The 23,678-nt window shown below is 37.5% G+C and overlaps 1 protein-coding gene across 2 annotated transcripts in view; it reads left to right on the plus strand.

Moving 5' to 3' along the window:
- The first annotated feature begins 11,256 nt into the window (after nucleotides 1–11,256).
- The window catches only part of cfap20dc (CFAP20 domain containing), a 29,904-nt gene continuing 17,482 nt past the window's right edge, over nucleotides 11,257–23,678 (plus strand). The window contains exons 1-12 of one of the 2 annotated variants that reach the window (XM_034532259.1): nucleotides 11,257–11,277; nucleotides 11,420–11,509; nucleotides 12,085–12,178; nucleotides 12,269–12,341; nucleotides 13,267–13,381; nucleotides 13,520–13,667; nucleotides 14,048–14,194; nucleotides 15,900–16,089; nucleotides 16,194–16,285; nucleotides 18,391–18,501; nucleotides 18,603–18,737; nucleotides 19,900–20,222. In XM_034532259.1, the coding sequence (XP_034388150.1) occupies nucleotides 11,257–11,277; nucleotides 11,420–11,509; nucleotides 12,085–12,178; nucleotides 12,269–12,341; nucleotides 13,267–13,381; nucleotides 13,520–13,667; nucleotides 14,048–14,194; nucleotides 15,900–16,089; nucleotides 16,194–16,285; nucleotides 18,391–18,501; nucleotides 18,603–18,737; nucleotides 19,900–20,222 (1,539 nt within the window). Of the gene's footprint in view, nucleotides 11,278–11,419; nucleotides 11,510–12,084; nucleotides 12,179–12,268; nucleotides 12,342–13,266; nucleotides 13,382–13,519; nucleotides 13,668–14,047; nucleotides 14,195–15,899; nucleotides 16,090–16,176; nucleotides 16,286–18,390; nucleotides 18,502–18,602; nucleotides 18,738–19,899; nucleotides 20,223–23,678 lie in introns of both variants that reach the window. The other variant, XM_034532258.1, reaches the window with a different exon arrangement.

The raw sequence follows: 23,678 nt of genomic DNA on the forward strand, positions 1-23,678 counted from the left end.
CTCTCATTTTCCCCCGAAGGCCCCACCATATTGAGAATTAAGTAAAGTTTTCAATTTTGTGGATTTTCAATTTTTCATGCATTATATTTGCTTTGAATACGTCAAAAAAGCTTTTTTTAAGAGATCACTATTCATGTTGCGTGAAGTTTTTTTTCTTACATAATCAATTGTTGAGTTCTTTCCATTTTATAGCTATTTCCAGCCAAGAATACTTGATTTTTTTAGAAACTTTTTTAGAAACTACCTAACTACCTATTTATTTTATCTATGAACTGTATGTTTGTTTCAGTTCACCACATTTTTTCAAATTGTTCAAAACTGTGACTAAAATAAGCGAGACAATATGTTTCCATTGAAACGTTATCCCGGAAAAGTCTTCGCTCCAAAGACTTTATTTCATATCATCTGCAATGATAAACAGTTATCTATACTTCAATCAATTGTTTCACCTGATTGAAATGCAATTTGGCAGGACTAGCTGACCTGCCCATTGAGGGGGAAAACACTTTGGCATTTGGATTTCTGCTTTTTGTTTGTTCAAGATGTGATGGTGCTCCAACTTATGTATTTCTCAACTAAAAAGTATCCTTTGCTGGTGCTTCTTGACACCTGAGATCCTGTTGGATTGTCTTCTTTTCAGTTTGTGTTGTAGCTCATCCTTGCCTGAATGAGCTACAACACAAACTGAAAATACTACAAACTGAAAATACTACAAAGCAACACAGCAACATTTAACCTGAGAACAGAACGAAAAGTTCCTTTGTGCTGAACACTGCCAGAGTATCAATGCACTTGAGAAATTAGACCAGCTGAATGTAATCCACTGAATCGTTTCAAAACAACAACCCAATAAATGATTCAAAGGTCTGTATGTATGTGTGTGTGTTTGAGGTAGGGAGCAGAACGTGTTAATTTAATGATGCCAACATGCCCTTTAATGTTAGACCTTGTGCTGAACTCTACAAAATGCCAACAATGGAACCATTGTGTCCTGAACTAACTCTTGTTCACAAAGCCCAGTATATATATATATATATATATATATATATATATATATATATATATATATATATATATATATATATATATAGAGAGAGAGAGAGAGAGAGAGAGAGAGAGAGAGAGAGAGAGTCTTGGCTGAAATGCACACTGTATAAATATACCCTATCCTTTCACTTAAAATACCTTGCTTGTAAATCCCAGCCAGATGGTTTACTAGGAATGTTTGCAAGATGCAATTCTCTCAAGTCTAACAAGCGGATCAATGAAAAACTTTAAACATTAAGCTGACCTGTCAATCACACAACAAGAACAATATCCATGGCAGGATTTTGTATTTGTCTCCGATGAAAACATCACTATGAACCAGGAAAATGAGATGATACAACTCTAGCAGTTGTTGGCAAGACAGTCAAAACTATTTATTTAATTATTGCAAAAACATTTGGAACAAGTTTGTTCAGAACATTGAAACATCAACATTTCTTGCTGTGAGTCAGATTGATTTCAAACCTGTTTACCCATTGGTTGTGAAAAATGTTCATAGCAGCTTTATTTGCCTAATTGCTCATAAAGTGGTTAACCAACCTATATTCATAATCATGGCAACATGCAGAAAAATGGAATCTCTAACTTTATACCCTTCATGAGTTCAGATTGTTCAACAAAATTGTGTATTTACATTTTTTTGGCCCATGAGTCATATTCAATGGTTCTTTGTGTTTATAGATTTTGTTTAAAACAACCAACATGCCTCACTGCGTTGCAGTTCATGGATTATTCCTTACTTACACAACTATATGCCATTTAGGAATAACTATATTACATTAGACAATCTTAGCTTGTGGCAATGCAAGCATATTAGGTGAATAAAATCCCCCAATGGACTGGACATTATTATGTGCAGGCATGTGTTCAAGATAAAGCTTGCTTCAGCAAATGCTTCATACTCAGCTGCAAATTAAATTAAAATGACCAATGGGGATTACAGAATGGCGTGAGCCAAGTAAAACATGTTTTAGTTACCACCACTAATGAGAATAAACCATGTGTCGTGTTTTGATTAACATGTAATTTATATTCACTGACTCAGAGATCATGAAAACATCATTCTCGTGAAAAGGTGTATCAAGCATTTTGGCAGTTCCTCATTAAAAGTGAGTAAAACCTAAGAAGCAGCCACCCTCCATTTGACAGCAATCATTTCCATTCATCAAATTGCAAGCACAATACCCTGATTTCCTCCTCCTAGCTTTAATAGTATTTTTTTGGGCCCTTCATCAATGCTTTCATGGCTTGTTGTATTATTTTCAATGTACCTTTCATAAATACCAGCTAAGGACATCATGTAATCAAACATAATCCTTAAAAGTGAGACAGAATCCTGTATGAAGGGAGTGATAGAACAAGCTGAAAGCAGTTTATATTTTGGAGAAACTATGAATGTTGCAACATATTCAGACGGACAGCAGAGAGGTGAATTAATTCAGCACAGAGAGGACTCTACAATACTTTTCTTTTGTTCAAGCTGACCGCAGCTGCTGCACTACACCTCTAAAGGGACACATTTTGCATGAATTATTTCTTGAAACACACATCTTGTTGTGTTGATGCAGGGGAAGTTTTCCTGTTCCTATATTATTATATGTGTGCTCTTTTTCATACAGGCTTTGCGCCTAAAAAGATAACACTTAGACCCCTGTACAGGAAAGTGACTTAATGTCAAAGACTCTCTTATGTAACATGTATAGAAAATCTTTATATTGTGATGTAATTGTTTTTTGATGATTGTTATTAACAACAAAGCAAACCATAAACCAAATTGCTTGCAATGCAAATGTATGATTATTTTCCAGCTGATATGAGCTATCTCAACCTGCAGAAAGCTACTAACAACCACAACATTGTCACACTGCCAAGCCCACCTCCAGGGCGGTGTAAACACACACACACACACACACGCACACAAGCTGGCATATGTGAGGGATCAAGTGCACAAGACCACCTCCACTGGGTCTAAATTAAAATTAGATCCTTTTACAGACGCAACCTGAAACTATATGCATCGACCAAAAACAAGAATGACATGGCAAAGGTAACATTGTGATCAGTTCAAAATGACAGAGCAGTCTTTACTGGCAGGTAGTGTGGGCGTGTGCTGGGTAGCCAGTGATGTGCAGCTGTTGGCACCGCTGTGCCATAGCAGGGTTAAACAAACCCACCACTGAGCTCTCAATGAAGCTGTGCCAAGCACCACAGAAAATAGTCAATTCTGTGTGAATGTCTTCTTCTCTCTCCAACTCACACACACACTCATACAATACACAAATGCACACACACGCATCTACAAAGCAATCATTTTCACAAAGGAGGGTCGACTGAACCAGTCTTGAATCTATTCACAGCTGTCGAGCAACATGAAAAGAACTGAGCTGGTTGGTCTTCTCAGTTGTCTTGACTGTCCAGCAGCAGCTTATCTCTCATTAAATGAGCACAGAGCCTCCTTACAGTTAGAGTTTGAGACAGACTTTGTGCTTCACCCAATTAATATCAGTAACATCATTAAGATAAGCAGCTTATCATTTTTCTTTATTCAAAATCACTCTGCACTACATGAAGTTGCCTCGCTGTGAGGAATTTGTCATTTGCTAATTTGTTCTTGTCTGTCCACCTGAAAGTATTATTATTATTTTTTTTTTAAAAGAAGAGTGTCATGGTGGGTATGAGAACAACACAAACTGGAGGAGCCAAATCCTTTTTAATGACCAACTTCACCATTGGAGTTGTGAAGCCAGCTTGCTCGTCGTTAAGTGCCATGTAAATATCAGCAACAGTCAACTTTAAATTATATTAGTTGCGAAATGTGCTATACGAAGAACTCCTGATGAAATTGCATTTAAATGTGCTATCAATCATACAGAGATGGGCAGCATTGGAATCATGTGCAACGGTCCATTTTAAGACACATTTTCATCTTCAGCCGTGTTGCTGCATCTGTTAAGTCCGAGACTCACCGGATAACGGGGAAACCTGTTACAGTTCTGTTTTCCCATTGTACAGTTTACTGGACCAGAGAGCTTCAACACCCTTTATTGTTACTATATGGTTTTATTGATTACCACAGAGAGGTTAACAATAAGTAAACAGTTCACCAATAGATTTGCCATAGTTGAAAAAAGGACTACAAAGTGGAGACCTTAAATGATCAGATTCTAATATATCATCAAAAACAACCAGTAGGTTAAATCAGAGTGAGACTTTATGAAGCCTGTAAATCTACCCTTTATCTGAATCACCATTCATCCACCTTGCCAAAGCATTAATATAACCTGAATCAGAATGAGCGCGTAGCTTTGCCAAAGTACAAGTTTGGTGTTGCCAGCTCTTGTCATGTGGAGGGAGATTTTGGAGTAATTGCCATAAAAATCATCCAGCTCTATCACCGTTTTTTGGACACCTAAATGATGGAAGACAGAATACATCATTTTTAATCCAAGGTAACAGACTCTGTGTTCCCTGCTTGGATTGGTTTGTGTGGAGCACTTTATTCACTAAACAGCACTAATATATATAGAATATATAGGATACAATTAAAAAAGCACTGACTATCCTTGACATTACATTAATGAGACTTGCAGCATCAGTAGTTTTAGAGCTATAATGTGAGTTTTGGGGTATTTTATTAAACTTGTCTAGCATAATTACAGCCTCATGTATCAATACAATCACAAACTAGAAACCAAGGCATTCAGAGGATGTATATGGACAACAAAGGGGTTTCTGAGCAATTTCCAGAACCAAAGTGCTCGCCATCAAATTCCAGAAAAATGCCATACAGAAGTTTTAAATACCAAATCCCAGCATGGCTTTTTCAATGGTGTCCCTCAAGGTCCTGCTGTCTTGGCTTTTTGTAAGGGTGTCTGACCATTTTTAAAAAAATTCCTTTTCTGAGTGGTCAAAAAGGGTTACATTTGTTTTTACAATATTTATTTGCGATTCCTAAATTAATCATCAGGTTCCCAGCTTTCAAATGTTGTACACCACTTATATGTGGCATATATTGTTGACCTGCTATTTTCCACTTCAGATCTCCTCTCCCCCGTAAAAAAACATGAGTCTATGTGCGTCTGTGAAAGTGGTGATGATTAATGTGGTTTCTCATTTAACTGCAGCAAAGTTCTGACAGTCTGCCCCCCTTGCAGTCGTGGTTCTGGTTCTCCCCAGCCTCCCTTCCCTCCAGCAGGCTCAAGCAGCATGATGTTGGCGTTGGCTCCCAGCGGGGACCGATGGCAGCTGAGACAGGTCTGGGTCGTTGTGCTGGTCACTGCCAGGGGCCTCAGTCTGAGCTGAAGGGGGTTTCTGGTGAACCTGCATGATTTCTTCTGATTTGCCAGAATCTGACCCGGTGACACTGATGACAAGCATTAAGAAAAACTATAATATTTGTCTTGTTTACTTATGCAGGTCATAGAGAGGCATCAGCATTAAAAACAAAACCTTAGCAAATGCACAAATCACATACTGAATATTGAAACAAACATACAAAAATGTATAATTCTTTGCATATGGATACACAAAAATCTCATTGGAATTATTTTTTTTCCCACGTCTATCAAATGTTCTGCTTTCACCTCTTTACCCTGTTGACATGTCAAGAGGTTTAAGGAGCCGAGAGAGAGGGTAAAAAAGTAAACATAGTTTAAGTTTGCTTGCTTCGGGCATTGATCAACATCGGATGCATGAACTTTATAAGAAGTGAAGACAGTCACATTTCAAGTCAGAATCATAAGTAAGTAATACTTCTGCCTATTCTGTGTGAATGAGTGTCAAAGTGGCAAGGGACATCTTCTGTGAAAAAGCAAATTGGATGCAAAAATATAGTATAACAACAGACTGTAGGCCTGGCCCCTGAAATGTAGGTCTTGTGCGTGCATGGTAACCGTGTGGCTTATGCTGCAATGTTTTCATCCTCCGAGGTAAAACATTATATTAGTCAGGGGGGCTAGTTGAGCATGGTGACTTAATGTGGCAGAGTTCATATTTCATCATTTCCTTTTTGCAGCTAAGGTACTGTAACCTGCAGCGGAGCTCTCCAGTTATCTTCACAATGATCACAAAGGCGATGTATTTTCATCATGCGCCTCGTGGTCCTAGCCAATTCAAAGATCACCAGCTTAGTGTCTACATTTCACAGACACACTCATCAATCGCTGCTACTCTAAAGCCTTGTCTCAGGGCACAGTTGTGTTGAAGATGAAACACCCGGAAAGAGTTCTACTTTAGAGGCACTACAATGCGTGTTCTCTTCATCTGCTACCCTGAAGCATGAGCGATAAACCTCTCTCACAACTGACATGATTATCCAAATTCAGCACCTTAAATACGGAAAGCAGTCGCCTGTCTGTAACCATGTATGTGAATTATTGCCCAGCATCGAGGTGACCCGTTCTTTCAGAGCAGAAAGGAAATATGATTTGGAAACCGCATACTTTGACAAATTAATCAACAGACTTCCTCATGTCAGATACTTTACTGACTTTGGCGTATGCCTCGGGCTAATTTTACAGAATGACATGGCCTTGCTCATCCTCAGTTTCCAGCTCCCTATCAGGTGCAGGTGTTCTCTTTGACGGTGATCCTTGAAAAGAGTGAAGTAAATATTTTTTCTAAATGGCAATGAAATGGAAGAAGATAAAATAAAAACCATTGGAGGGAATTTAAGGTTAGATTGAATCACTGCGTTGTGATTTGAAGCCTGCACATTGATATATTATTCCATTGTGTTACATTGGGAAATTAAGGCAAATGAGTTTTAATTTTTAATCAAATCACTTTGAAGTTTTCGTTACAAAGGATATTTCAGCACATTAGGTCTCCACAGAGGGATTGTCTCTTCTGTTTAAGACCACACATTCGGATTTTCAGTAGTGGAAAAGTGTTTTAAATGAGAGAATGAGCTAATTCAAGGCAATTTACAGCTTCTTTTTTTATATAAAATATTTGCTGTTTTGTAAAAAATTATCGACAATAAATACTAGCGATATTTCAACTAGTTTCTACAATTTTACAATTCTTTAAAATACATTTTACTAATAAAAAAATGATTGGTGGTTGTAGCCTTGAACATGTGATAGCGAGCTTACATGCAGAATAGCAGAACAATGAAACCGTAGCTACATGAACTTCAGCCATTTTATTATTTACACGTGAACTTGAGAATGTCGTCTGTGAAGAAAAAGGCCTTCAGTATATGGTTTTTGGGATATTAATGTTTAAGTTCTACAGGTTTGTCTGGCTCGAGCAAGGACACAAACACGTTAAAGTCACGGGAGGTACTAACCACTTGGTCACCATTATGCCATTTAACACCTTGCAGGCCATACTTTTAATCTATTTTATTACCAATGCGCTCTCATTGTCAAATCATATCAATCAGAATATGTAACATGTCCAAAGGAATTGGTGTTGTTCTGGATTTGGTCGATGGCCATGCTCACATTGACCTACTGGTTATCACTGTAGACTAGCTGAATACAATCCTTTAGAGAATGCAACAAAGACTGGAGTAATCTATATATTTCTTCAGAAAATAAAGAAGGCCTTTAAGATGACACAATTTATTGGGCCAGAAGCTGAGCCCCTCCACTCAAACTCCCACCGACACAGTTTGTACTCAAAGTCTAGTTAAATGTTTTGCAACAGATGCAACCTTTAACCAAATGAACCAAGACCGAATATAATATTAAATTAGAGCAAGTATTGGCAATACCCTAACATGTGATTGGTTTAAGGATGTGGGTCAGAGATTAAGGGCTAGATTAAAAATAATCAGTAAATTAACCCTTGTTTGGGAATATGAGCAGATACAAGGTATGAGAAGCTTTTCTGATTCTCCCAGTTAGTTTTTTATTTAAGGTTAGACGTGTGGAGTACAAAACAAGGTTATAGTGGTTGACAAGGTGTCCCATTTACCACCAAGATCAGGAAGTGAGAATATGGAGTAATGACCCTGATCACAGACTTCTCATTTTGATTCGTTTTGTCTTTGTGAACTTATGACAAGTCTTATGGCAAGGCTCTATTAATAGATGTTGCCCATTCAAGGTTGCACTGTGTCCAGACACAGTTAAGATGACTTGAACAGTGGCTGTTTTTAATTTGATTAAAGTAGGTCACAAATGAAAAAAAGTGAAACAGGAATGTAACTTGTGATAACAAGAAATCTCCTAGACAAGGACTTCAACTTCCCAATGTCTTTATCCCATTTACAAGCACTGCTTCAAAGATGGGTCACTCCCGGTCGACCTCAATAAGTCTCTGCCAAATACAACCAGCACTGTTAACTAACTCAAGAGAAGCACAATTATCTTTTCCTTAATTATATTCTGGCACCATACAAAATTGCAAAAATATTAAGCATAACAAGCTCAAAATTCATGACATCATGTTAGATGCAGACAGTCTGCATCACAATTTGAAATGAACCATAAGGAATTCAAAACTGCTGCTTGAACCTAATATGTCCCCAATTACAGCAATGATGAAAACAAAGCCTCTTCACTTTAATAAATGATCACTCAAATCAGTACAAAAAAAACAAAAAACAAAGCTGCTAAAGAAAACAGATGAAGCTTATTTTCCACTAGGTCTTTTGGATTAGTATTTCTCTTATCTTAGCTTTGAAAATGTCTTTGCTTTGAAAAGTAGACAATGCACCTAACAACAAATGTTTTATGTACGTGGAACATTATATATTTATATTATAAACACACTATCTTTGGCCCTCTGGGAAACCATTTTCTGTAATGTCTTGTATTGATTACATGTTTTACTTTGAAAGAATTCAGCTTATGCTTCAGTGATGATGAGCATTACAAAGAGAAACACTGACTGGATCAATACAAATAGGTTTATTTTGTTGTTGTGTGTACAATATACTCTGAGATGCATTAGCTAATCTCTAAACTCCCTGCTTCCCTATTGCCCCAAAACAAGCTCCTTTGTGGAAAGCTGGACTCAAATGCTGTATAAATATAATTATTGTTCATAGTAATGGTGATTTTAAATCTGAAACCCTTAATTCCATTCAAAGCTTTATCTTAAAATGTGTATTGGGAATATCAGTAACGTGAAGGTGGTCAACATCAATGACAAAACCAGCTTTGGTTACTGTCACTCTACAGTATATCAACACTAACATTGTCTACACTAATTGATGTGTTTTGACTGATGCAAATGAATAGATTATTTTCAAAATAATGAGTAAATAATTAGTCATAATTATGTATGCTAACAGGCACTGATTTATTAACTGATTTCTCCATACTGGCTTCGTCAGTGTTCACTGCATGCCAGGCTTTATTTTAATGATGCTGTCTGTCCCAATCAGTGTCTAGCCAAGAAAAAAAGTTAATTATGAAACTTTCCCCGTGCCATGGTCCATTGACGCTGTTTCTATATTACGCAATTCTGCCTTGAGTGTCATGATAAAGCAGTAAAACAGAGAGGAAACTCTGCAGTGATTATTAGTTCAGCAGAGATGCAGCTAAAGTTTACCTAATTGCTCTTTATTACAGTGAATGACTCATGGTAAAGTGAAGTGAATCATAATCTTACAGACGGAGGTTTATTCGAGTATGTAGAGAAGTACGATTCCACTTATCAACTTGAGGAAAGGATGAAACTAGAGGACTTTCAGGAAGCAAGAAAAAGCACCCGCATTTACAATACTCTGAATATGAAACTAGTGTAAGGAGAGGCAGCCCAAACTACGCGTTAGATGAAGGAAAAACAATCTCAGATGAATTATACTCCGCAGAGTTGACCCCATTTGGACGTGATATCATATAGAAAATCCATTACCTCTCCCTGTTACATATTCCCATTGTGTAACATGTTTCTTTTAGTCACACAACAGTTCTGTACGTGTCCTAAAGATCGATTGAATGACACAACTAGCAAAGGTGGAGCCAGGATGGTCTCAGTATGGAACACATGGCACCCTGTTCCTTTTGTTCTATGATGCATTCTCATCATTCATTCTGCAAATGTTTTCAGGAACATAAATCCTTAGTTTTTGCTACAACAACAGAAGAGCTTTTTTAGAATCACTACAGTGAGCCTGAATACAAAAAGATCCACGAAAATGCAAATAGGGACAGTGATATTAAACGTTGTCGTGGCGCTTGTTCAAGAACAATAAAACTCAAAGCATTCAACGGTGTGACGGGACAGATTCATGTTTGTGTGGTGTCTTTTGTTCTGTACCCATAAATAACTGAGACCACCATGTGTTTGAAGTCAGATACATGCAGGAAATGTTAATAAGTGGTAAGCCATACCGTTGTATTTAAGGACGTGGTCTCCCTCTGTAGCTAATTAAAAAGACATCTTTTTGATCTCATAATAGCCCTGCTGCCAGGGTAAACAAAGCAAGCGACAATGACACAATAATGTTTTTTGCATTTCAAGAGAAGATACAATTTGAATACGGTTCTATTTTTTACTGTTCTAGAAACATCTTTATTAAAACAACCCATATCACACGCTATGAACCCCATAGGGATTATCTGGTATGAGAATCTTGTTTTTCTCTTGAAGTCCGGTGATGAGAGTGTAGAGTTAAGAGAACAAACACTTGCTATCAGCATTTAAAAAATGAAAGCCATTCTACACAAGACTATTGCCCTGTGTGAAAGAAAATGTCTAATGGAAATATTTTGACTGTGAATTAAAAAACAGATTGTGGAAAAGAGCTGGAATTAAATAACCTAAATTCGGTGAAAGTAAGCATGATGAAATACAATTTGATAAGGTCAAGCTGATCAAGTTTAAATTCCGTAGTTCTTTTTTGCCAGTATTGATTCATATGAATATCGAATCCAAATACGTAAACACCGAAACGATATAAACATAACACTTCATACAAATAAGTGCGACGTTGTCTTCATTCATCGGTTAATGTGGGTACGCAGCCAATATATTTGATATGCCATATTTCCACGTCGATGTGTTTTCCCTTTCCTGAACCGACCGGGTCCCGATGCCCAACAGCTGAGCGGAACAACCTGAGCCTTTAGATTAGAATCAGCTTCAGTAGCGTCAGGTAACCATGGAAACACGTCCGGGGTTAGCAAAGCGGGTGTCCCATAACTCCGGGTATAACGCATCCAACGCGTTGGGGTTGTTAATGAAACAGATAGAAAAGAAGTGATTAAATTAGATATTTTTTTCGACTGTTGACGTAAGTTACGGATAATGTTCAGGAGTAATTATCAGGTGAGTTTGTTTGACGCCCACCGAGTCTGAATCTGTTCCTGAGGTATCCGCAGACAGCGTGTTGTCGTGTTTGCTATGCGCGTTAGCTTGACGTAGCATCACATCAGCTGCAGGCCAGTGCCGCTAATCGTGTTTCTCGCAGGGTGGAGCTGTGGTGGAAATATTCAGTGGACAAGGAAAGGACCCTGTAGCCAAATGGAAACTTTGCGGAGGCCCGTCAGCCATACATAAGGTGAGTTTTCAGAGCTGCCAGTTTACCTGAGCCGTATATGTGCTCACTATTGCACATAAGTTAGTCAATTCAACTAGCCTAGTTGCATGCCCTCTATCTCAAGCTTGCACACAGGGCCTGGATACACAATAACAAATGCAATCTAATGCAGTCCAATTGGCTGATTGATCATAGAGTTAACAGAGTCTGAATGATGTGTTGTGCAAGTTCCCATGGATGTCATCCTTTACAGACGTCAATCAGATGTAGGCCACTTACAAAAGTCGGGATGCTGGCACAGCCAAACTTTTGTAAGAGAGATCTGTCGTAAACTGTGAAAATAAGGGAAATACAAACTGTACAACTGTAAAAGCAAAATGACTACAAATATACGTATATACACTTTCCCATCACCTTTTCTTTCTATGTCATAATAGAGCTGTTCTTGGCACAAACCATACATATTTTATTTTGCTCACATAAAAACATGTACAGTCTGCTCTCAATGACTAAAGGTATGCATACACAATACTGCTCATCATAATAAAGCAGATCCTTGGACTTAGAAACGGCTCTTATGTTATTTCTTCCCTTAGGAATACAATAAAGAAGTGAAAGGCTTTGTTTACTGTTTGGAGGGTAGCAGCCAGACAGTCAAGATGCAAATGCCAGAGAATGGGAAAATGTCTCGTAAGTCACAACCAACACCAATTTCAAAATTATAATTTGTTATGGTTACTTATTATTAGTAATTCAAATCTTTTCCTGTTTTTTTCTTAGTTGGACTTCTTCAACGTTTCTTGGTCCTTCAAGTGAATATTCCCCAGTGCAAGGATTTTTCTATTGAGCTTATGTAAGTACAGCAAGCTTAATATTGTTTAAATTAGTTTTTATCGCGTGCATTGTGGTATATCTGAATTAATCTTTATTTCTGTTGTTAATAAATGACTTGTATTACTGTTAGTGTGGCTGAATATGGTAACCACAGTTATCATTAAATGGAGCAAGTTAAAACTAATATTAACAGAATAGTTGATATTATAATTTACACTGAAATAAAACAAAATGAATTGAATCAGTGGATTTCCCCCAGACCACAGAAAATATGACAAGACACTTGAGCCACCTGGAAAATGTATTATATTAGCAATGACTGTTATTTCCCCTGTAATAATCATTTATGAACTGCTAAACTGTAAACTACTTGATGAACTACCAGCCTCAATAAATTCTACAAGGTCATATTCAAAGGAATAACTAATTGTGTATAACATTGTAGCCTATAATGTGTGGATGTTTATTGATAGAAAGAAGAATCACACTCTTTTTATGTAGTCTATTATTGTGCTCAATGTATTCATGTCATGGTAGAATTCAATTTATTACAGACTCAGACTGTGTTAGACAGTATGCTGCTGTTTAGATTGTGTTGTGTCATGAGAGCCATATCAGAAGCCATGTTGAAATAATTTCTCACTATAAAGTTACCTATCTAGCTTTTTACTCACACACTACACTTTAATAATCTTGAGTAATATTGCTGGTGTCGCTGTTCTTCCTTTATAGTGTCATGACAGCTGATTTCACAACACTACATTAAGGTTAAAGCACCTTTTAAGAGCTTATCTCACAGAATAATACAGTGTCTGCTCAGAACTTCTTTTTTTTTGTAACTATGTTTTATTGTTTTTCACAGTTTTTATCCCACCAAGGAAGAACTTCTTAATGACACAATTGATGCTGGTGATAATTTATGTTCTGTTGTCTGTTATTTGCAGGATAACTGATGTAGAGCACCGGAAAAGAAGACTTCACTTGTCAACAGTGCATAAAGAGTTGTCTGCCACACTTTTGCATGCAAGGATACCTTTTGTTGGATTGAAACGCAGTATTGTGAGTATCCAACATCCATGACATATTCTTTTAGTACTTTTAGATTTACCTTCTGCTATATGCATAAAGGTGTTGAACTGCATCTCTCAGAGATCCTTTTACTGTAACTACACAATCATTTTGTTTCTGTTGTCTCAGTGGTCTACTTTGTGCATCGACCTTGAATCATTCACCGGGGAACTGTTCAAGGGCTTTTTGACACTGGATGGCATCACATTGTTTGCCACTTGTAAAGTCCGCAGAATCTTCACCATGAAAACAGAGCCTACAGGAATGTCAAATGATGGTAATCATTAACGTCAAAACAAAGTTTTATCAGCTTAACTTAAAGTCCCCTCCATAAGTGGTTACTTAAAAGAAACAACAGCGGAGCACTGAAGTAATGTAAGTCAGTGGTCTTCAGTTTGAGTAAAGTAGTTCTGTGTGCATGTGTGTGGAGAGAGAACCCGTTTCTGTCGTAGTTTTTGTTTAACCCTTGAAATTGCTCAGCAGAGCCTATTGCTGCACCTGGCTGGCTAGTCAGCGCACATTTACACTACAAGACAGCTTGTCGTTTGTATTTTTCTGTTGATCAAAGTGTTACCATTGTTGGGTGTTGATATGTCATGATGATGTCTTTTGTTTTCTTCTGTAGGCTAAATATGAGATGTTTCTCTTTTTATCTAGATATGTTTCTTAGTGGTGCTGGTATTATGGACTTGATACCTCGCAGTTGCCGCTTCCCACCAGATGTAAATCACGTCACTCAGGTGTTGAACATGGATCATTTGCAGAAAGCTGACATGAGGCCTGGACTATTGAGCTCTGACTGTGGTGAGTAAGAGCAAATCAAGGAATTGTGAATTTATTGATTAACGGTGTTGGAGGGAGTATCTAAGTACATTTACTCAAACACTATACTTATACTGAGGTATTGGTACTTGAGTATTTCCATTTTATGCTACTCCACTACATTTTGGAGGCAAATATTGTACTTTTTACTGCACTACATTTAGTTTTTTCTGCCCAAAATCTACCAGTGAAATGGTTACTAATCATAGAGAAGCATCATGGTGCTGGAATTGTTGGACATAGGGAAAATTGTTTTCCACAAAGAGATTGTGATGATAATCGATTTATTTTCCCTGTATGGAATTCCTGTGGTCCTCGTTTTTGTGTTCATTTGCACCTCACCTGTACTCAGAGAGCTGCAATTATCTCCTCATATAAAAAGACATGCACCAGTAATTCAGCTCCGCCGCCTCTATGGCCTTTTTATCAGCGCTTATTTATTTGTTCTGACAGCTGTCTAAGTCATGTTGAATCAACCGGCAATGCCCATAGAAGGGAGCTGTAACCACACAGAAGGAATAGCTTTTCATAATTAGCATCTGCATTATTAGCATAACATTCTTAATCATAATTAAAACGATTGCTATTAAAGTCGGCATCCAATTTAGCTGTGACCAAACTGCTCGGTGAATATTGTTGGTTTAGTACCCAATCTGTCAGAAACGGTTAACGGTAAGCTACAGCAGTTATTACAATGCAGCAACAAACAAACAAACCGTGATTGTCTTATACACCAAATACATTCTGTTTCAAGGTCAATTATTATTCAAATAATTAAAATAAATTTTTATGGATCAAAATCACCGCTCAAAATATCAACCATCATAGATATCATTTTATTCCTTATTGTTACCACATTATTTTATGGGCTTCTGTAGGCGTAAAGTACACTGAACCTTACTCACTCCTAAACCTGGGTCATTTTCTGAGTGTCGAATCTGCTTCGAACTGCTTCTCATTCTTCATTCTCAGTATGTCCAACTGGGCTCGGTCTTTATCATCTTGACGAGCCTATGTGTGTTGTGGCATGAAAGCGTCTGCTCTCAGCTCTGATGATCAGGATGAAACAGAAAGTGTGTTTTTTTTGTCAGCTGACGTGGTCTTAATGAGCCCTGGCAAAGATACAGCAGGGTCAGGTTGTGTCCCTTTCATGACTCCCTCCACAGCACAATGTTTGTACATGAAGATATGGACCGGAAGAAATACACCAACTCAATCAGTTCAGCAGTCTAATTCATACACAGCCATTAAACCTCAACTGTAAACTGTGTGTTGTAATCAGTAGGCTCTAATTCAAACTATGAAAGACAAGTTGTTAAAGTTTTCCATTCACAGCAAAAAGGTTTTTGAAAGGGCTTTGTAGCTAGTGCGGAGGCGGCTTCTTACTGATCTTCAAAATGGTGCTCTGAGTCCTTCACATTGAACTGGTTTTCATCTAGATGAGCTATGCTGCACATTTGTAAATGTAAAGCATATCCTTGGGAAGTTGCCGTGGCTACTTTATAATGTACTTGACTGACAACAGATTAAATAATTGTCCTAAAACCTTACTAGGTAGCGTAGGTCCAAGTGAGTGGAGTTGGTGCCTTTAGTCTCTAGTTGTTTAATTAGAATATGTATGAGTGTTGTAAGATGTAAGAAAAATGACTTAGAACAACAAATATCAATAATGGAATATTCTTTGCAGTTCCTGATCACTCGACCACGGCGATATCAACTGGTTATCGACGATCCAGGCCCCAGGGGGTTTTACACAAAGCCTCAGGCTCCACACTTTCAGGGCCACCCCCTCAAACTGGAAGAAAAAGCAGTGCAGCCTCAGACGGAATGGATAAAAATGTACTCTTTTTCTCAAATGTGTCTCACACTAACATACAGCCCGATATGTCTTGCATTACCAAAGTACAAAATAGAACATGTTGTCTTTGAACTTGTTTTTCTTCTCCTTGTGCTGCACCTCACAGGGATCCCCATCCAGAAGAATGGACCAAAGAGTTACTGCAGAAAGTGAGAGCCTTGCCAAGCTGAGGGAGAATTTATCACACGGAGAACCTTCCCCCATTCTTATTGAGGGTAGATTTGAATAAGTCTTCATAGTACTGTTTCATCTAGTCTGCATGCTACACCTATACATGCCGTCGTCTATTATTTTATCATCAAATCACATTTCACCACTGTTTTAATTCTGTATTGGTTTGTGTCGCTACTTACATGGCGAGCATGAGGAGGAGGACTTTGAACTCAATGATGAAAGGCTGTTTCAGAAAATTGAACCAAAGCTGGCTATTAAAAAGGAAATAGGAGGGGAACGCACATATCTGGGCTGTGGATTATTTGGGGTGCATGTACTTGCCATGGCAACCATTCTTTGGTTTCCTGGACAAATATGGAAGCTGCTCCTTTTTTTTTTTTTCTTGTTTAAGACTCTCATGCCACACAGTAAACATATTTTTGTGCACTGTCACTGTCATCATCGTCTCTTATTTTTAATTTGTATTATTCATATTTAATATGTACAGTACTTATAGAATATATTAAATTGAACAATACAATTTCACACTACAAATTAAAAAAATAAGTAAATGTAATTCAAACTGAGCTTTGTATCTTTTTAACAAGCACATCTGTATCCTGACACTCACACACAGACTCACAAGATATTTAAGGGGTAAGGGTGGTGGCCATTATAGGAGTGTTGAATACAGAGCAATAAAAACTCTGTCACTACTTTGGATCTTGTTTTCCAAACGTGTGTATTTATGACCCACATTAGCAACCAGAGCAGTCTTCTTTGTGAGTCTGAACGTTTCTTCATGAAGCCCATACATGACCGGTTCCTTCTCTGATTGCATGTTAAAACCAACACCTGCCATTTTCATTTTAACATCTGTAGAACATTCAGTTGATTCACTTCCTCTTCCAAAGCAGATAATGAAAAAGAAGAAAGAACCAAATAAATTGTTACATTTATAGACTAAGTTGTAATGCGGACGAAGAAGCAGGATGCAGATATAGAGCAGTTATCTTAAAAGGCAGATGATTACTTGTTTTTTGTTCAAAAGCACGGTTAATAATAGGTAAGCAATCAGCAAAGGCACACAGAGCCAATAAGGGAGATGACAGGGCGGCATATATCATGCTCGTAAAACAATTTTGCAAAGAGAGTGAGTTGGGGAACCAGTATATATACTTAGTGACTGAAAATGAATTAAAAAAGAGACTGAACTCAATACATAAATATTGCTGATAAATTTATGGAAAATCTATAGAGAATTACAGTTGAATCCTGTAGCTATAAAACGTTATTTGGAAAGAGCAACGCCTAGTTTTTATGCTCACATCTTTGCACATTTTAAGTTCTCAGCAATCATTATCGATTATTAAGTAAATACTTATATCAGCACTACCAAAACATCATTAGTTCATAATGTCTCTTTCTCATAATGTTTTTTTTAACCTTTTTCTCAATTGCCGACAAAGCAAATCAATAATAGCGTTGGGTTTGTGATGTTGTTTCATCGTATTCTTGTTGGTACGCACTAAAAACATCGTTGAATGATTAATTTTATAAGTAAATTGTAAATAAAATGTAGTGTAGAGCTGGGCGTCATGGAGAAAAATAAAATATTACGTTATCTTTTAGCCAATACCTCGATACCCATAACACAACGATACTGTAGGGTCGACTTGATTTCTTTTACAATATATTTACACAATACAATTTGTGTCAAATAAACATTAGTAATGTAGATATAATGACTAATTAGGTGAAGAAAAACAATAAAACCGTCTGGCAAGTTCAGAAAATACATCACTTTTTTTATTCTTGTACATCAGTAAAAGCATTACAAATGAACTAACAAAAAAAGTGCCCATCTTTGTCAAAGCATGTTCTCCCAAGCACCTAATAACAGATGTTATAGTTGGTAATACAACATCCTTTGAGCATGACTGAATGCAAAAACCGATAATTATAATTCCTTAATTCAGCTGAACATCATGTATTCTCCCTGCACTGAATAAATGTAAGAAGCTCAGTTACTGAAATGCCTTCATTAATAGAGATTGTCACAGTGCATAATCAGTTAACATATATGCTTCTGGCAAACTATAATAACATTGTTGTTTGACTGTTTTGTGTTATAAAGCTTTTCTAATGTTGAAAGTACTGCATGCAGGGACACTTGGCACTATACAGCCCCATCCCCCAAGAGACAGAGTGTTTGACAAGCAGGGATATAAGAAGCTACGAGTCTACAGTGCTGGAAGAGAGAGGCTAGTATCGTCAGGTAAAATATAGAAGAGCATCTCATATTCTCTGTCTATGTTGGAATGCAGAATATGGTTTGGTGAACGTGCCTATGGTAAGGAGTTTAATTCTGCTTAAAAGCAACTCCCGACGCTGTACCTGGTGGCCAAAGAAAGAGAAGTAAAACTAGGGAGAAGTACACTGCTCCACCCAGTTGGCAAGAGAGCAAGCAAGAACCTCTGACCCGAACAGAAAAGACAGATCACCTAACAGCAGGTGAGGCTAACTTCGGCCTGAATAGACGGCGAGCATGACAGCAGGAAGCAGCAGCAGCAGGACGACGTGTGCACTTTCATACGGAGTGGCGGTTAGAAAGGTGTAAAAAGACAGTGAGGGATGGAACAAAAGAGAACAATATACTTAACAAGTGTATACATACTTGAGAAAAATTGTCTTCACAAAATGAGTGCGTGTGCTCCTAGAGCTCATTTATCAACGTTTCTCCACAGCAATAATAAGCTTCTTTGCTGCAGCCGTACCCACAGACAGAAAATAGTTAGTTCATTAATGGTAATGTGGCACATTAAATACAAGTCAGAGGGACATGTCCTGAGCCCAGGGTTTGCCACACAGTGGGCAATTAGAGAAAGTCATTATCCTGTTGAGAGGTTCAGATCCGCTCACTTATTCAGATAGAGGTGCTCTTTCTTTGATCTCAGGCCTATCGAGGAGTTTAAGGATCCAGTGTATCCTGCACGCACATATGAATGATTGCTTCTTTCAATTAAGGTTTCAAAATAATGTACCCATATATTCGGGGACATATTGTACGATATTGTAACACTGCTGTAAAATGTTCTCTTCCATCTTTACAAAAGTTGAAAACCAAAAGATTAATGCAGAATGAAAGCGATATTTGCTTGGAAAATATGTCAGCTGGAGTTTTAAGGATGCTGGACAGAGCAGTAATTTCACGTGTGACGACTTTGCAGTAAACTGCTGTTCTCACAACAGATTATGCTGTTTATATTGTTATATTGTTATATTGTCCGTAGGTATTAGCATAGCTGGGCTATCAACAAAACCTACAAAAATGTCAGTGTGGGAGAAATGAATGTTCCTTTTTTTGGCAAGCAATGAAATTCATTACAATTTTACATATTGCTAATATGAATTTGTATGTGCATAAAATCAAATGAAATTAGAAGGATATTAGTTAGTCAAGTGATGAAAACATGGAGTTATTGCTCACTGTAATTAGATTCCTATCATTATTCTCTCCTCGGTATTTGTGGCTTAGACCTTCATGTGTATTCTGAAAGACTTATTCATCTATTATACAATTTGTCCTCAAAGCCTCTTTTTTTAGCAATATATGCTTCAAATGGAGGATTTACTCCTGTCTTGTTTTTGTTCTTTAATCTGTTTACAATTTTAGATGTGTATACCTGCACTCCTGCCAAGGAAAGTTCAGGAGCTGCTCTCACAGCAGCAGAGTCTCTCTCCTACTCGATCTGTCCAGCTTTTTCTGGTGACCTGCAGGTCTGGAGCAGCTGGGAGAGTAATGAGGGGCCCGAGCCCCAGCTCACTCTGCAAGGGGAGGTGTTCACATTCTCATCGCAGCCACACTCACCCAAACCTGGGCAAGGCCAGGGTAACCAGGAGAAGACGGAGATGGGAGATGATCAGGTTCGGAACAAAAATGTGAGGCGGACCGAGGCCCAGCTTGAGGATGACTTTATCGGCAGTGAAAGTGATGAGGTACGTGTGTTGTCAGGGAGGGGCACATGCACGCTGCACTTTAAATGTGCACACTTTTGAAGTGCATCTTACAGTGTGTTGATCTGACACTAATGACCATCTGCCTTTAAATAAACTAACAGTATAGACATACACCAGATTTAAAAAATATTTTTTTGTCAAATGTAGGGCTCTATTCAGATTGTTGTTATCTAATTTAAGCTCAATTCATCAGAATAGATTCAGTTAATTCTGATATCTGTGATTTGATTCTGTTTCGTTTGATTAATTGCAGTGTACTTGAGATGCAGAATACTTTAACTGACTTAAAAGCTCAGTGGGCTTATTTGTCATCTGATCATTTATTGATGGCTCTGAGACTTGTAATTAAGAATATTAGTTTTCTTTATGCTGAGCAGGGAAACTAAACTGTTGAATTGAGTATAAAGATGACTATCTTCAAAGAAATGCTAATTGCTTTTACTTATTTAAAACATTATAATAAGTCTGATAATTCATACTTGGGAAGCAAATTTTGTTGCACAGCTGATTAGTTTAGTTTTAATACAATTTATATTGCATTAAAGTAATGTATTCTATGCACCAAGTTAAAGACAACATCCACCCTAAAACACAAAACACTCATGCCAGGGTGCCCTGGTAGGAAAAACAGTATATAACAGGTTCTGTTTGCCAAAAATGTGATTCTTTTTATGGTGAATTTTGTAAACTGTAGGTACTAAACCTCCAGTTTCTTTGTCTTATGCAAGGCTCTACCCAGAGTTGACATTTTCCCTACTACTTCTTGTTTTGATTTATATCCACCTCTGAGGAACCTGCACAGCGTTTCAATTTTTCATCTTCCATTTTCAATTACTTACACTGTTATTATCTTATTATCAGCAGTGAGGCACTGGTACTACTACCCAATACAAAAGAAATGTGAAATACACTTAGGTGCTTTTGGCAAGGTAGGTAGAAATCATACAACACATACACATGTTGAGAGACAGGTCACCTTGTTAAATGGGTAATGATCACATAGCCTTTTTAAACACAACCAGAATAATGTATAAAATAATAATACAAATACTTCTGAACAAAAACCAGCCACGATAGAAAAGTACTGCCTGGGCTTTGATTAGTACAATAGTTTGTGCAGTGTGTGCTGTCTGAACCAGTACAATTCACTTGCCATTAATATTGCATAGCTTATAGAGTCATTATCTCTCTTTCACCTTTGCGTGTGAAAACGTATTAGCTGCTTCGTCTACAGCAATGTTAGGCAGAAAAAAAGCCTGAACAAGTGGTGTTGTTCGGGGGGTGCAGGGACTTAAACCCGGTTAGAGTAGAAGAAGAATGAGAAAGGAAAAGTCATAAATGAGCAGCCAGGTTCATTCATGTAGTGTAAAATGCCAAAGGCATTCAGGAAGTGTCCTGTCTAAGAGCTGCTAAATGAAGACCTTTTTTCGTAAATGACAGCATATGTGTATTGCACTTTCGAAGGATTTATGTGTTTTTTTGTGGGTTCTTCCGATGCTGCTATTGAAAACATTATACATTATACATTATTGACTGTTAGAGTTATAGTTTTGTAAAGCGCTTTCTAAATAAACAGCGAGTTCAGAATAATCTGACTATTTGTTGGGTATTAATTGATGAATTAAAGGCCATTTGCAGTGATGATGTGATACATTGAGATGCATCGAGAATATTTTGAGTCATGTGATGGTTTTGATATTGATCATACCATGAGGGCAGTGAAGAAACACTCCCAGCAGAAAGAAGACCGCTTTCATGTTTTTCTGCTTCCCACCTCCAACTTTTCAGTGAGTCATTTTTCAAAAGGAAAAGCAACAATATCCAAAGAAAATAAAACATTTCTAAATACGACAAAAGATCATATTAACCACATTATCAGATGTGTTATCATCACTTGCATTAACATAGTTCATGCCCTCCAAATATGATCTGAACCAAGATAAACAAGAAGTATTTTATGGTCAGTAACAGTAACACTATCAAGGGCTTTTCTAAGATCAAGAAGCATAAAAACTGATGTTTTACCTAAATCACTATTCATACATATGTAATTCAACACCTTTATGAGTACAGTCTCAGCACTGTGATGTGGTTCAATGCCAGACTGAAATCTGTCCAAAAGGCATTTTATATTTTTTAAATGGTTACGTTCAATGTCAACAACTTTCTAGATATTTGTGATAATTAGATATGGTTCTGTAATTTGGTTCGGTTTCATAGTAAAAGATCATAACCAAGATTGTCTTTTCTAAGAAGCAACCAAAAATGTCCACGCAGCTGAAAAAAAATGTTGTTGGCAAGATGTCAAAACAGCTGGTGGATGAATTACTGAACTAGTCACGTTGTTTCTGGGAGATTGCAGTAGTGGTTCTGGTTCCACGGTTTGACATGGTATAATTCATGTTCAGTCTGACATTTTCAGTTTTTTATTACTTACAAAAGTGCATTACACCTATTGAGTAATAGGAAGTTGGGGGCTATTCATGTTGAGGGATTTCTTAACTTATTATTGATATTCTTGTCCTGTTAGAAATATCAACACCTGTGTGAATAAGCGAAAGCCGTGTGTGCCCCTCCCTTGTGTGTGTTGACCCTTTCACATGCTGCAACAGATCAAACGTTTCTAGAGATTTCTAGAGTTTGGTCTCTGGGATTTTCGAGGTGAATGTTAATATCGATTCATCCAGCAAAACTTGGTCTGTACATTTTTACCGGTAGGGTTTCAGGTGTACCTTTCAACGCAGTGCAAAGATATTCAAAGGAGACTAAATCACCACATGATATCGGCTTGCACTGAAATTAATCTTTAAAATATCGTAGCAACGCCAACATGTCAGGTTGAGAAATATTCATCAAAGTTTGGTGGCGCTGACTCAATGAGAACTACTGTACTGCCATTATAATCTAACACAGTTTCAGTTAAAAGACTAAAAAACAGATTATATCTAATTTGTCAAAGCTGGCCAGGGGCTTAACGCAAGTGGTGGTGGGTGACGCTGAGAGGCTTTAGGGGAGAGAAAATGAAGTACGAGGGAAGGGACGAGAGGGAAGTTTGGTTCCAGCTGTGGCCGGTTCTTTCATTTGGTCAGTGAACTCCAGGAGGGGAGAGAAAGCACTTTACATGGAACATTAAAAGCATTGAGACAAAGTGCCAAAGAAACACATTATAAGAGATACAAAATAAGATGAAACAGAATACATAGAATGCATAAAGTAAGACAATGTGTCTTCTCTGTTCCTTTCTGTGGAGGAGATTTGAATTGTTTAAGACAAAAAGACATTTGAATAAAGTGAATCCTCACAGGTGGTAATTGGCATGTGGGGTCGAGACTCTTGATTCCGACATCGCTCATGTTTTAAATTATCTTACGGCAGGGTCTAAAATGGCTCTTCTTAAAGCTCGGATTGGTATTCTTGGGAAAGAGTACGCTAGAT

The sequence above is a fragment of the Cyclopterus lumpus genome, chromosome 5 (assembly GCF_009769545.1).
Source record: "Cyclopterus lumpus isolate fCycLum1 chromosome 5, fCycLum1.pri, whole genome shotgun sequence".
Lineage (NCBI taxonomy): Eukaryota > Metazoa > Chordata > Actinopteri > Perciformes > Cyclopteridae > Cyclopterus > Cyclopterus lumpus.